The sequence below is a fragment of the Scatophagus argus genome, chromosome 21 (genome assembly GCF_020382885.2).
Source record: "Scatophagus argus isolate fScaArg1 chromosome 21, fScaArg1.pri, whole genome shotgun sequence".
Lineage (NCBI taxonomy): Eukaryota > Metazoa > Chordata > Actinopteri > Scatophagidae > Scatophagus > Scatophagus argus.
In genome coordinates, this window is record NC_058513.1 from 13,106,209 (window position 1) to 13,121,399 (window position 15,191).

A 15,191-nucleotide genomic window follows, 5' to 3' on the forward strand; every position below is an offset into this window, starting at 1 on the left:
GTGTGTGTGTGTGTGTGTGTGTGTGTGTGTGTGTGTGTGTGTGTGTGTATGTGTGTGAAAGAGAGAGAGAGAGAGAGAACGAGCACATGTCAGGCTACCATGCTGTAGCTCCTGCAAAACGAGAGAGGAAACAAATCACATTACTGGCTGAGATGTCAGGCTTCCACTGATGGAGCTCTTAATTTAGAGACTTCATCTCTGTGCCAGCAGAGTACTGGAACACCAGAGGATACTGGAATACTGGACTGGGACCAGACCAGCCCCTGTACAGATTTCCTGCAAACATTTATGAATAGAACAATTTAAGCAAGCATTTTCCAGTGGATAGAACCCCCACCCCACCCAAACCTGAAAAAGCTGACTGACTGCTGACTGTTGCTAGGTGGCTCTCACTCTTTTTAACTGATGGACACAGAAATAGCACTCTTCCGCTTGTGGTTATCCAGCACTCACATTTCCATCACACATGTAATTCAATCAGCCCATCATCTGTGCTAATTCCCAACACATGAGCCTCGCCGGTATAATCATAGCCATCACTCATCTCTCCACAACAATAGTACACGCTTGTGTGGAGCGCACAGCTGTTGCCGTCCAGCAGGAGTTACAGTCAGAGAGGGAGACGCTGCCATGAGGGTCAATCAAACATAAATTATACTAAAATGAAACTGAAAGTGCACATCATTCGTCCTTTCTGCCACCTCAGCTGACAGTCTAGTGGTGTTATAAAGCAAAACATATCCAAAAAGATATCAGATTAATTTGCAACTTTACTGTATGCATGTCTTTTCTGTTGGAATAAATCATGAACCTCTGTGTTCATGGCAGGAGGCCAGTTTAACATAATCTGTTACTGGTGATGTCACACCTGTTAAAGAGTCATCTCTGTGGGAGACACGTCTAGCCAAGCTTATCATGGGAATTCAGTCATACTGAACTGGTTAGGGGGTTGAGATGACTGCTGCACGCTTTGTCTCCTGGAGCACACATGCTATAGGAATTAAAAACACACACACACACACACACACAAAATACCTCTGCAAATGTGATATACATCTGCTCCAGTGCTCCATTACAGCATCTGTCTGTTCTCTATAAGGGAACCCATCAAGCAAACTTTTGAAGGTGGAGTGCTGGCGGTACACAAGGCCACACAGAGCAGTGCATCTTTGAGATTTGTCCCGCATGCAGTGACCTCAGCATGCGATTCACGTTCTCACTCCTTGCAAAGTGGCTCCTTTGATCAGACATCATCTCGTCTGCGTCCTTTCACATCAAGCAGACACTTTAGACCAAATAATTTGCCTGTTAGCTGTCTGGGCACCTTCAAATGCTCCCCAGACACCCTTGCATGCACAGACAAGTCGATGTTTATGTTGGCTTTGATGCAAGAAACCACATGGACAATATTCCTAAGAATCTGACTGCAGACTTTAACAGCTGAGTTCACCCAAGTCCCAAAACTACTACTACTACTACCACTACCACTTCCTAGTCTAAGACTTCTGCTGCCAATACAGTTGCATGCAATGCTCAAAATGAGCAAAAACATCATTTCTTTCAGGACACAATCCTCAAGAAACTCTGCAACCCAGCATTAACAATTTTACCTTGAAACTGTTTTCTAAATAGTACTGAAAACTCTAAAATATATATATATATATATATATATATATATATATATGCTTCTTGTGATTTGACTGAGAAGACCTATTTTCTAAAAAGGAAGACACAACATGCTGGGTGCCACAAGGGGAAGTAAATCCCCATGTACCCAGTTCCCATTTATATAGAGAAGGTTCTCAGACTTATCAGATCTTATCTGCAGTTCAAATTTACTGAGGTCCTTGTCTATATTTCCAATAAACTAAATTGACAGTAAACGACACAGCTTTTGGCTTCTACTGGGATTTACATTCTAAAAGCAACTCCGTGACAAAAGCAATTTGTTGCCTGCTTTCAGACTGCAGCTGATCTGCTTTCTCTTTCAATCAATAATGTCTTTGTTGCCTTTCTTTTCCTACAAAAAGGGGCACTGAAACAACCCAGTGTGATTGGTTACTTTCATTATCTCATTGTGCAGAGGGAAACACGTCAAGGTTGGTGGATTTCTTTCAAAATAAAGGTAGCGGCAGGTACCAGAGGGGTTTAACACGAAACTTTGGAAACACGAATTTGTGGCAACTTGTGATTCTTCTTAATGAATTAGCTGTCCTGTTATGTTGTTTCCAACATGCACTTTGTTTTTGGGAAAATACTAGAGTAACCATGAATGACCATGCCAAGTATGAATAATGAGCATCGCGACATATCAAAAGTACCATCATCATTACCAGCTACTCACTTGTTAATAGCATTCACATCAATATCTAAGGCATATGTATTTATTTCCAATGACACATATGTAAGTATCCATAAATCATTCACAGATTAGACACAAAGCACCACCTTGAGACATCAGGATGATGAAGCTATCGTCCATCCCACATAATGGGAATGCAGCCTCAAGACCTAAAGTCTCCTCATTTGGCGGAAAAGATTGTTTTTACCATCTAATTATTGTTTCAGTTGTGGTCTGATAAACAGCATGTTCAACAGATTCACACCTTTGCACTATTTTCATGTGCCCACCCAACAGCATTTTGATTGTTTGACGTTGTAGAATGTGACCTCAATAATTTCTTCTCACTCTGTGGCTGCTTTGGAGCTCTGTGTGTCTGTGTATTTCTGATGCAACGTAAAAAAAGCATAACTGTCCTAACAAACACGTCGAGAAACAGATGACATTGCTGGTTTGTGAAAATTCAAGCCAAAACAGAGGTTTTCTCTGGGGGGGGGGGGGGCACAATATGGATTATTTTTAGCCTACATGATAATCAATAATTACCTGTTTCTGATACATTATGAAATAAATGATAAATTCTCATTTTTGTATTTTAAAAAGAAGGTGACATCTCATTATCAGCATGGGAAAAAAATGAAAATAAATATGACGTGTGATTTTAGATTATGTTGGGATTTTTATGAACCCTGTCCTTTAAAATGATGGTCTAATGCAACCTCTGCTCTACTCTCATGCATAATTTTTTGAAGTCGATCACCCACTTCATTCAAACCAAGTGATTGGCTGCCTGATGAACTCTTGACCAATGGAAGAGCAGTAACCCTTAACACTCAAACTGCCGCATGTGCCTGCTATGTACAGAATATTCAGGCAAAAATATGCGCATACAGATGGAAGCCTAGAAATTAAAATGCAGGAGTTGTTTAAGAAGTCACTATGGAAGGTTTTATACTTTATACTAAAACTGGCCACATTGCAGGGTCTCAGCAAAGGATCACTTTACAAATTTTGATCTCAGCTCTCAAGTCTACACAAGGCTGAATGCATAATTTTAGAAAATACAGTACATTTAAGATGGAATATTGCTTTGATGTGTGCCTTGTGTAAGGATGTGTTGCATATGCAAGTTAAAAAAGCATATTTAAATGTGTTTATATATATATGACGATGAATAGCTAAATACAACCAATAACACTATGAAACATCTATTTGTCTGGTTACAACTCCCTCCATCAGACTAACAGTTCAAGTATGCATTGTTGGCTTACCAGTCCGTCACAATTGCTGATAGCCACGGAGGCCTCTGGCATGTCACTCACATCTCCAGTGAAAACACAGTCCCTGTGGATATGTTCCTTGGCTTTTTCCACAAAGTCCTCCTGCCATTCCACAAAAGCCCCAGGGGCCACCAGCCTCCTGTTGGCCCTCAGGCGGAGGTGCAGTTCTTTCCCAAACACAGTGACATTGAAAAACAAGTGCTGAGCTGAGGCAGAGGTGACTGAGGGCACCTCGGGGGCACCGCGGGCCACCCTTCTTCTGCTGCCAATGGTTGACGAGGCATCAGCAGCAGCAGCACCATCACCACCTTTACTTCCACTTCCAGCAGAGACCACGTGAGAAAGGTACCGGCCATGGGAGTCTGTGCTGAATGGCACGATAAGACCATATTCACTTAACTTTCCAGAGAGTTTTTCTGATGGGACAGATAGTGTCAAGTGAGAATTACATTCACAGAGCTATGGCAAGTTCCTATGGAAAAAGGCACTGTACTGTATGCTGAAAAACACTGTGTCATAGGGGACAGAACTAAACTTTAATTCAAACATATTATATAAAGGAAGCTGACATTCTCTTTACACCTATCAAAAATAAAGTCAGTGTGGACATAAAGGTAAATCCAGCACTTCAACACAATGTACTGGCTTCATCATACCAATTATTAAATCAGAATAGCATTTTTTATATGTCTTTATGCTATCCCCAGCACATTTAGACGTGAGGATGCATTTCTATATACAGTGCAAAAGCACAGCAAAAAAAAAGAAAAGAAAGAAAGTATGATAACTCACCATGTGTTTCTGCAGCGAAAATATGATCCAAAAATACTTGACTGAGTGAAAAGCACATCAATAAATACATAGAATCCATAGCGGGGGCTATAGTGTGGAGCTGCCTCTTCAGCGCTGAGTTTTCCTTTCTGTTGTAAACTTTGATCAGAGTCCTTCCTCCTGAAAAAAACGCACCAATGCAGGAGAAAAGTCCTCAGAGCTGAGCTCCAGCGACGCGGCCGGGCATTTCTGAGCGTTTCCCTCTAGACGCCAAACTGACGGATATTCACAAGTTGTTTCCAGTCTTTTGGCCTGTGCTGAACTGCATAGACCAAGACTGCCCCATCCATTTAGGGAGCTAAGGGGGGGATATCTGGGGTGCTGATGACGACAACTACCCGGTAAAAACCGGGACGGTTTGAAGAGGTAGCCCAATTTTTTTTTTCCTACTTCGTCCTTTCCTTCCTCAGATAACTTTTGAAAAAGGCAGCACAGCGAGTCAACGCACGCCTACGCTGAGAAAAACAGGAGAGGAAGAGTTCAGATAAAGTGTGCAGAGACAGAGTGTCCCGGTGGTGAAACATCTGCTGTCCAGTCGTGCACCATTACGCACCAATGGTTCGGCTGCGGGACTCTCAACTGCTCAACTTGGAGCCACTACCAGCCAGCCAACAGTGGGAGCGCCCCACCAGACAATTTAACCAAACGTTTTTTTTCTCTTTCAGCTCAGAAAAGAGACTGTTATATCAATGTGTCGTGCAACAATGCGTCCCACCCCCCCTTCCACACCTCATATTTAGGCTTAAATCTATTTTTCTTTCACACAGAGGGTGATAAACTCTTCCAGATGCAAGCTAAATAACTCAGATATGTTTACACTACTCCAGGAACACATGCCAGTGATAACATGGCAATCAATCAGAAATGGCAGAGGTCATAAAGTTAAATTTGACACACGGGGGATCACAGACAAAAACACCTATAACAACAAATAACAATAATCCACGCAGTAAACTGCATTGGATTAATATAAAATACAAAAATATGTGAATATCAAGATCTTGTAAACATGTTTGGAATATAGAAACAGATGTTCAAACCAAAGCCAGAGATACTTTTACCATCCAGGATGAAACAGAAAGGTTAAAGGATACATTTAAGTCTACCTTAAATAACACTCACAGGCACCATATGTGCATTGAATTTTTTTGTTGTTGTTGTTGTTCCTTATGTTGATGTTTTGTGTTTGATAATCTTTTCATACAAACTCTCTGTGTTACCTCCTCTTCTCTCCGCTGCAGCTCTGCAAGGAAACTGATCGTAAACGGATAAACCCTGACCACCTCAAACACTGAAATTGCTCCTTTTATCTCCTCAGGACCAGAATGGATAGGAGGAACACTACATACTGTTTTAAGACAGAGAGATTAAAAATGAATTCTAGTATCAACAAAGCACACCTTGAATTATTCACTTAATAATGCAGTTTTAATAATCTGGGTTAATCCTGCAGATGTCACTGTGAGCATATGTTCCCTGTGCAAAAAGGGAAAAGAATCCAACACGTTAGAGGTTTCGAAGGTGTGAAAACTGCACAGTAGATTTCATCAGTGGAATCACAGCCTGTTAAAACTTTGGACGACCGTTCAGGAGACCAGGATATTTTTTTTTTTTTTTTTTGGCCCTGGCTCACCCTGTTGGAGTCCAGACTTAGTCAGACATGACCATGCAGAGACTGAACCAACAACTCATATGAAGAAAAGGGGGTTGGGTTGAAATGAGTTTTGACTTTCAGCTACTTTTTCAGCAAAAAAAAAGGTGTCTAGACTGGACATTCTTTTCTCTCTGCAGTTCCTCAAGTGTGTCTGGGTTGTGTTGGTCTGGGCAAACCCCCCCCCCCCCGATGCAGTGCCCACTCTCTGTGGCTAATTAGCTCCAAATTCCCAAGATGGTCAATGTAGAGCAGGTGTGGGTTTTACACAGTCATCCCCCCAGGGTGGCCATGAGAGGATTGGATCGTGATCCGGAGTTGTGCATTAATAAGCGATGGAAACTAACCGCAGCATTAAGAGATGGAAACCATTAACTGCCTTGTAAGAAGTTTTATGCTCTTTTTCCATGCATACTGTTTGGAGTGTATTTTTTTTTTGTTTGTGTCCAAAAGCCAGGATGACATTCCACAATATAGCATAGTATTCAATTAGGAGCCTTGTTTTTTCCCCTTCTGAAATGAATAGCTCCACTCACAGTCTGTGGTTAAGTCCACACACCAGAACAATTTTCTACTACAGTGCTCACATTAGAACACTCTGTCCTTCATGTGAGAAAGCCAGTCTTCGTCAGAAATGGGATTTATTGGCCTATAAACATGTGAAAATATAAAAGTCTTGATCCTTGCGCCTTGTCATACTTCACAGAGACATGTTTCAAAGTCTAACTCTAAATTTCAACTTTTCAACTCAAAATTAAAATCAGACACATACATTGTGATCTGTTGAACAGTATTTAGTCCAGGGTTCAAGGGTGGAGCTGCAAAGATTCAAGCTTCTTTCACTACATTTCCAGCAATAGGGAGAAGTTACAGTAGAGAGTGTGGAGCTGTGGATGCCTCAGTGTGTGCTGTAATGTGGTCTAGCCATGCCAGCGTGCTGAGAAAATATGTGACTTTTCATTTTAGAGATGCAGGGAGATGCGAAGCAGCTGCTAGTCTGCTCGGCAGCTTGAGGGAAGAGAAATGTCCACGTTTGCCAAGTTACAAACCAGCGACTTGAAGAAGTTGTTATTATGGCCCACTGGCCTGTGTGGATTCAGGGATTTGGGACTCAAAAGTTCACATTGAGCACTTAGTTTTGACCCAGGTCAAACTCGATGAGTTTTGCTTGACCTCCCTTAAGAAAATGTGATTAGCCTTTAATGAGCGTGGGAGTCTTTTTCATAACTGCAACAGCACTCCTACGCTGTATGTGACCTTATATTTGTATTAAAGGTTTTACCTTAATTCCTTTCCCCAAAAGGTTTATGTTTTATGTCCTTTTTGTTTCTTCATATCTCTTAAACTACTGGTTTTAAATTAAATTTGGTCCAAACTTTGGGAGAAACTTATCTACTTTCTTCCAGAAAGTTAGATGTAAATAAAGGCGTTTGTACATGCTTTTAAGTATGACACATCGAAATGCTTTCTGATATGACGCCACTGTTTGCAGAACAACGTAATTTCTCTGAGCCTTTCAAACACGGTTACAAATCATTGTTGATAAAAGAAAATACATTCTGTGATGTGGCAACTATACAGTTATGGTTTAGTAAGTTTTAGGCATAAAAACACTCTGGTTAAAATAAAGGAAAGGTTGGTTTGGTTTGGTTAAAAATAAGTACTTTGTTGAGGTTAGCGGGACCTTCTTCATGAAGGTTACAATAACAAACACTTGGTGAGTTTAGGGAACAATAGTGGTCCAGCTTTAAAAAAACACAAAAGCAAAAAGCAATGATGGAATGTTGGTTTGAAGCAGAAAACAAACAGATCACTCCAGTCCAGTGTTTTGTTACCCCTACTTGGACTTCATAGCCCAATAATAACGTCATTTCATTTCCTCCTCTACTTTAATGCAGCTTTGTGTCTTTGACATGCAGTAGACATCATTTTGGGGCGCTGGCTGAAACAACCGATACTGTCATTTTTCTTGTAGCTGTTTTGTCAAATATGATGGAGTCTTTACCTGTCTAGAGTTTGCCAGGCAACCAGAAGAGACTTCAGAAAATCAAGAAGTAATCCCACAAAAAACCCATGTGAAACCCAAAATGTCAAGCTATTCCTTTAATTCTTGGATTACCAACTAGGAAAAAGCTTTTAAGTTGTCTGCAACGTGTAACCAACATAAAAACATTACAGCTGTATTGCTGAAACACATACTTACTATGAGAGAAATACACTCCTTGGAAATGATGTAGAACGCGTGCAGTTTGGACTAAGAGTAGTGGATTTGGTGGGACAATCACTGCCCGAGACACATTTCGATCATCGCTCATCTAGATGTGCTAGGAACACCCCCCCCAAGAGCATTTAAGAGATTTGTAGCCTATCAATCCAATCAGTAGTTTTTTATCCTTCCAGATGAGACTTTTCATTACCTTGCTCAGCGGAGTGTGTAATACCTACCCTATTGGGGACTGTGTGTTGTTTCCCATAGTAAATCAATGCCTGGGCACATATTTGCCAACGCAGAGTTAAGAACATCCCTTCAAAGATTTTCACGGTGTTGTTATTGGTCAAATCCCTGAGAGGTCTGACAACACACTCGAGTCTCTGAGGTGTTTGTAATGCTGCCTTTATCCACACAAGAACAAAGAGGGCAGCGGTGCAGCCATGCTCCCCTCGCAGCGGCACTGTGCCTCCTCTCCTGAACAGCTCTCTCATCTGCAGAGGGAAGCTTTTCACATGAAGTTCATTACATCCCCTCTCGCTGCTCACCTCTCAAAGCTGCTCTTTGTCTGCCGTAATCTCGGGATCCTTCAGAACTGCTAGCTTGAGTTTCACATTGGGGAGTATCTCAATGAGTCTGGAAAGGATTTCAAAGGCAAGGGGCCGCTATATCATCCAAGCATGGTCTTCATGTCCTGGGCTTATCTTGACCTGGAGTCAAGTTGGCCACATGCTGCAACTGAATAGCCTCTCTCCATATCCAAATGTTGTTTTAAACAATTTGTCTGTGTTGGTATATTTAAGAGAAATTGACAAAACAGACACTGTGCTTGATAAAAGTGTGTTTATGTTACTGTCCATTTATCCAATATATCTCCAGATGATGCCAGCCACCTCACAAAGAGATGATGTAGAAAGGAAACAAGAGTATGAAACTATCAAAGAAGCGTTTCAATCTGGACCACTTGGTTTCCATTTACAATAATCCAGGATAGGCTGTGGTGTGATAAAATCCTAACAACTTCCGTACTCCCAAAAGATAAGCCTGCTATGCACTTACAAGACGGGAAGTGATCTGGGATATCAGCCTTTCAAAGCAGGCCAGCAAAGCCAAGTGAGCTTCACTGATGTGCCGGCCAGTGGCTTTTAATCCTCACACAACCTTCCATTCTTGAGAGAGTGACCATATCTATTTTTTTTTTTTTTTTAATTAAGACCTTACCTGTCCACATCAAAAGGCAACACAGATTAGTCTTTTGATCCGCCTAAGCTCTTTATTACTCTATATGGAATATGTTAAGATTTCAGCCCAACAATGAGTCATCTGTTTTGTGTAAATGTAAGCCGCTTGATGCTCATAACCTGCTCTGCTCCGCTCTCCAAGGTTGGCACTGACACAAGACAAAGAGGCGGCCCGGATATACGAGTGGAGTCTTGGTGGTGCGTATCTAGAGCAAAAGATGATGCTGTGATAGGAAGGGAAAAAGACAGGAAGCTGAGGAGGGACGGGACAATTATTTGGCTCTGCCACAACAGCTTTGTTTTATTGAAAATCCTCCCACATTTTTAAATCTGAATGCCTGACACAGATGAATTGGTTTAATTTTTCTCCTTAGAAAAGCTGACAAATGCAGACGCAGCCTGTTCAAAGTGTGTGAATTATTTATTTTAGCCTCCCAAAAAGAAAACAAGTGGCACACATAGTGAATAAAGGGTGATGCACTCAGTTTTATGAGTTAAAAAAATATAAAAATTACCGAAGACATACCTCAGCACGGGTATGTGCTTGTGTTATCGAGTCACAGGAAAATGGTGTTGCGATGGAGGAATCTCTCAAACATTAAAAAAATCAATTTCATTATTAATCATCACAATCTTTTAGTTCAGTTAATCTAAATCAGTTATAAGCAATAGATACACTGACAGAAAAGAAAAAATAACGAGGCATCTGGAGGAAGGATTTCTTTTTTTCTGGCTTATCTTTCTGGTTTTGGGGCAGGATTCAAAAACACTTTGAGCTACCAATTACTTAGTTACAAGTAAACACATATTAGCAAATTAAAGATTAACAAAATAATCAAACAAAAGAAGTGTTAGGACTTGTAAGGAAATACTGTACAGTAAAATGTTATTCCAGAAATGAAGGCACACTAAACAATACAATTTTGATGCCACCAACAGTTGTTAAAGGACATATTTATCTTTCATCAACTGATAGCAAGTGTTTGTTTTAACCCATCCCAGTGCTCACTGCTAACAGTCATACATTTACAGACTTATAATCTGATTGTTATGTCTGTGAAGGGGAAGTCCACCAGTTTTACACACCAAAGTCTGTTTGAATATGTGAGAAAAGCTGCATGAAGCCGACAGGGGTTCCTGTCGGCTTCATGCATGTAAACTGCCTCAAGTGATGTCACCTGAGTCAGCATCTGATGCTGAATACTTCAAGTGTGAAAAGGAAAAAAAACAAAACATCTGGGGGTTGCAATGTGGAGAGAAGCGAGCTTACCAGACCTCTGTAGCCCTTTCGTCATCCCTGCTTGAGGCTAGCAAATCAAGGCTACGTCAGCCACTGCTAGCATAACACACCCGAATCTCCAACCAAACTGTCAGCGGTTGAGCTGCATTGTGGGGAATGTAGACAGTTTAGAGAAGGAAGAATGTGTAGAATACAAAACATGATATCTCTGGTTCTTCAAATCACATCACAGAAGTGATGTTACAATTCCACGGGACTTTCAGGGAATATAAGAAAAAAAAGGATACATTTGCAATTTTTAAGCAACATGGCTCCTTCGTTTACAAATAAAGACACATTTACAGTTTTAAAGTAAAATCAAACTAGCATAAAAAATCCTGACATGCTGTACTGCTCAGCACTGTTCTGTACCTGTATCACGAGACACATGTAAATGAATGTAAAGAGAAACGGGTACAAGAGATTACTGCCATTATAACGTCGCAAAATAAACTGACCAACAGCATTTCCTCTCAAAAACATCCGCTCCGACAAGCTTTAGAAAACTCAAAAGACGCTTTAGCTTTTAAATAACAACAGCTTTCATATGTACACAGGGAATTTTCTTAAAAATTGAAAACCTCGAGTTGAACAAATGCTAAGACACAGATGACAGCTGTGTTGGGAAGAAAAGGACAGGGCTCAAGAAAAATATCAGGTCACACAACAGCAAACAGTTGTGACACACAACCAAAATTGTTGGCTTACAACAGAGTGGAATTTAGTTCTCTCTTCCATAACAACATTTAACTCTCGTCATGTTCTAACAGAAGTTTTTAAAGGTCGTCTCATCTTCAAAAGTGAGAACTCAAAGTTTTTTTTCAAACCACAAATTGAACAAAAAAAAGTAACTTAACAATTAGTACATGGAAATTCTGTGCTCTACTACAGATTACGAAAAGCCAAAGGCACAAATATCAACCTCTAATATATGAGCAACATTTTGCTAAGGCTCAACATTGAAACACCAACAAAAAAGTTAACATTGCAAGGGAAATGGGAAAAAACCAGCAACATAAACAATAGATAAAGTGAAGATATGAATGATACTGGGGTAAATACAGAAGGCATAACAAAATTAATGTAAATGTCTTTTATTCTGAAAAGCACAGTACTGTCTTGGTGTGTTCACAGTGATCCTATCTCAGATGAACTCCCCTCGGAAAGGAAGTGACTGAATGTTTTGCTGTTGCCAGCGGCAGCGCAGCCTGGCCAGCGGCGTGTCCCTTGGGTTTTCAAACTCGGAGAAGCCCAGTTGGTTGAGGATGTCATAAACTCCGGCTCTGGCAGCCACCTGCCACACAGACACACAAAATGTTACAAAATGAATAGGAGACAGAACAGAACAAGAAAAGGCCAGGTATTTTATTTTTTTTTAATCTTGTCTGTCATGACCTCACAAACTCTTTGACAATCACTTTCTGACGTTGTGTGCACACTGGAATAATTGATATCTCCTGCGGGTTTGGAAACAACAGGAAGTGGGAGAAAAAATATTCAAATCCTGCACTTAAGTAAAAATATCCGCCACTGATTTCAAATGTCATGTTCATTTCACTCCTTACAAAGCTTACGAAGACAAAGAGTTCTAAGTAAAGTCATTAATGAGATGTATTAAAGGCGATGCAGAATCTTCCACTGATCTTATACTTGAGACTAAAAGTCAGGATAAATCAGCCTGTGCTGCCTCAATTTGGATTGTTCCTTCTTGTATGGAAATAAATTCCAAGAGTACATCTTTCAGAAATACCAGTATACTGTATACTAGTCTCAAAGGTGTTTTCATCCATGATTAATCTGTAAAATATTTTGGTTGGTGAGCAGTCCATGGTGTACTCCAGCTGTCACCCATAGTAAGCTGGGATAGGCTCCAGCCCCCCCCTGCGACCCTGACGGATATGCGGTATAGAAAATGAATGGATGGGAGGATATTTTGTTCGACTAATCAATTAACTGTTAAATCTGTACACTGTCAGAAAATATCACAAATTCTCAGTGCAAAAGTGAGCCAAATCCAGATTTTATAAGCCTGGACTTTTATTACACACTTAATCCATTATTCAGTTACCAAAATGGTTGCTGATTAATTTGGAGTCAATAGACAAACTGATGAGTCAACAGCTTGTCTCTAATCTTCACATTACGTAAAACTGTACCTTACCAGAGAGTAATATTACTGCATCTATAAAATTATTACATCACCATCACTGATGAAAGCAGTGATAGTGATGCATACTCTTGGATGACTTAATCTAAAAATTCCAATACAGCCAGTACCCACACTGCACTGGCTTTGTTTGTCAACCTGCTATTTAGTTCGCCAAATAATACGTGTCTTCCTGTCCACATGTCAAAGTGTCATTTTGACACTGAACCCCAAATGATCAGACAGTCGGCCTATTTTCTTGTCTGGTAGCTCGCTGCCAACGGTGTGTGCGAGAATGGCTGAATGGGAGGCATCTTGTAAAACCTTTTGGGTGGAAGCGCTGTACAAATCCTGTTCATTATCACAGAAGGAAATCTAACAAGAGCCTCTTCCTCTGTGATGATCCACTTTATACTGACGTTTTCAGCTGTAAGCAGTAGACTGGAACAACAAATTATTATAAAATTGAAAACTGACGACCTTGCTCTCATATTTAAGCACAGCAAAGGGACAAAACCATGGAAACAGTATATGCTGTTTAGTCTCTCTCGGTCTGAGTCATTACTGGATGAATGAGCACAGCTAGAAGCACTGTGAGATTTCCATGGAGAGAGTTCAGCAATCATATGAAGCAGCAGTTCACGCTGACTCATGATGTGCTGTGGCTGTCAGACTCCATAGGACTGATGGGAAGCACCATGGACAACCAGAAACATCTGGTCATGAAACCAAACAATACAAACAAATAGAAATAAACCCAGCAGACAACGACTTCCTTGCAAAAACTAAAGATTGAATACCCCATTAGAAGTGCCACAGCTTGCCCAGTTTACTCTGCAGTTGAAGATTCAAGTAACTGTGCTGGGCTGCGATGTTTAGTCACTGTCAGCCAGCATGTACTAATTTCTATGAATCTGTCTACTGTCATCATCATTGAGCTCATTTTTTTGGGATGCACAAACATGTAGAAAATTATCTCTCACAGCCTAAACTCTCAGATTAGAATCTATACAGGACTCGACTGAACCACAAGCAAGTTTGTGGGACTCAGAAGACGTTCAGGGAATGACTCAGTGGCCTGAAACTTTTTCGCCAATTTCACCTCTCCCTCTTCTCCTCAGGCAGTCAAGAAGTCTGCAAATTCAGACTAGAGAGGAATGTGCAAGAAGATGCGTTTAAACAGTGGATAAAAAACAAGGTATGATTTTCAGATGCATACTTTTAAAGCATAAAAAAAATTGAAGAACATGACTGTGGTTATGTTGAAGACGTGAGGTAATCCTGTATGAAGTGGTACACAACATACTTTAAAAAATGCACTGTCAGGTTGAATGCTGGGGAGGACATAATGGAACAATGCACAGGAATAACAGTATCAAGATATCCCTTTCACTAACAATGATTATAGCTTAGCTGGCCAGCTTTGTGCAGAAATAAACACAGAGGCACCACAGAGTGTGGTCTAAATTACCTACTTGCTGACCATGCAAAATAAAATCTTACAATAGATATCATGTAACGCTAAAACTTTTGCTTTGTAGACACTGGTTAAAATTTAAAAACCTTTCTGCAGTCCTGAGAGCTCCCTCACTATGCACAGATGACCATGCAGCTTCAGCTGGCATCATCCGTCTTAATCCAGCTTTTAGTACCAAACACATGCACTGATGGATCTTTCAGTACATCCATGTTTATATCAGCTGCATTTCTGGACGACTGCCACACTGACTGAGCTGGTTGGTGGGAACAAATGAGTGGGTGCAGCGAAACCATCAGTCAGTGGATGAGACTTCCAGGAGAAGAAGTGCATTTAAGTATCCTGGTTCAGAGCTCAAACTGACTCATCTACTCCACAGACCAGCTGTCTAAACAGGTGATTGTTGAGTGAAAAATCTGAAAAAGTTGTGTCAGAGAGGCCTATCCGCCCATGGTGAAATGATGACCCTTAAAAAGAATACTCTACCAATAAAATCTTTTGTGTGTCAAGTACTCACCCCCTCTTGAAAGTAGGTCTGAAAAGCTTGATCCTTCACAAAAGATGCCTCATTAGCAGCTAAGTTGAATGGACTTCAGTGCAGACAGAGATGTGAAAAGGGCAACAACTCCTCACACCACTCCAGCAACAAAATCCTTAATTAAGCTATATTTTTTAGTATATTCCAAAAGCATCACTCCTATGACATACTATTGCCACCCTGTAGCTCAGGAACTCT

General features: G+C 40.6%; 2 protein-coding genes across 7 annotated transcripts in view; both read right to left on the reverse strand.

The window, feature by feature from the left end:
* Positions 1-5,041, reverse strand: part of LOC124053227 (A disintegrin and metalloproteinase with thrombospondin motifs 3) — a 40,100-nt gene extending 35,059 nt beyond the window's left edge. The window contains exons 1-2 of one of the 2 annotated variants that reach the window (XM_046378259.1): positions 4,414-5,041; positions 3,613-4,037 (exon numbers count right to left, since the gene is read on the reverse strand). In XM_046378259.1, coding sequence (XP_046234215.1) covers positions 3,613-4,037; positions 4,414-4,492 — 504 coding nt within the window. In that variant the 5' untranslated portion in view covers positions 4,493-5,041. The remainder of the gene's footprint in view (positions 1-3,612; positions 4,038-4,413) is intronic. The other variant, XM_046378260.1, reaches the window with a different exon arrangement.
* Positions 5,042-9,955: 4,914 nt separating this feature from the next.
* Positions 9,956-15,191, reverse strand: part of pald1a (phosphatase domain containing paladin 1a) — a 49,381-nt gene continuing 44,145 nt past the window's right edge. For all 5 annotated transcript variants that reach the window (XM_046378265.1, XM_046378264.1, XM_046378263.1 and 2 more), the window contains one exon: positions 9,956-12,126. In XM_046378265.1, coding sequence (XP_046234221.1) covers positions 11,977-12,126 — 150 coding nt within the window. In that variant the 3' untranslated portion in view covers positions 9,956-11,976. The remainder of the gene's footprint in view (positions 12,127-15,191) is intronic.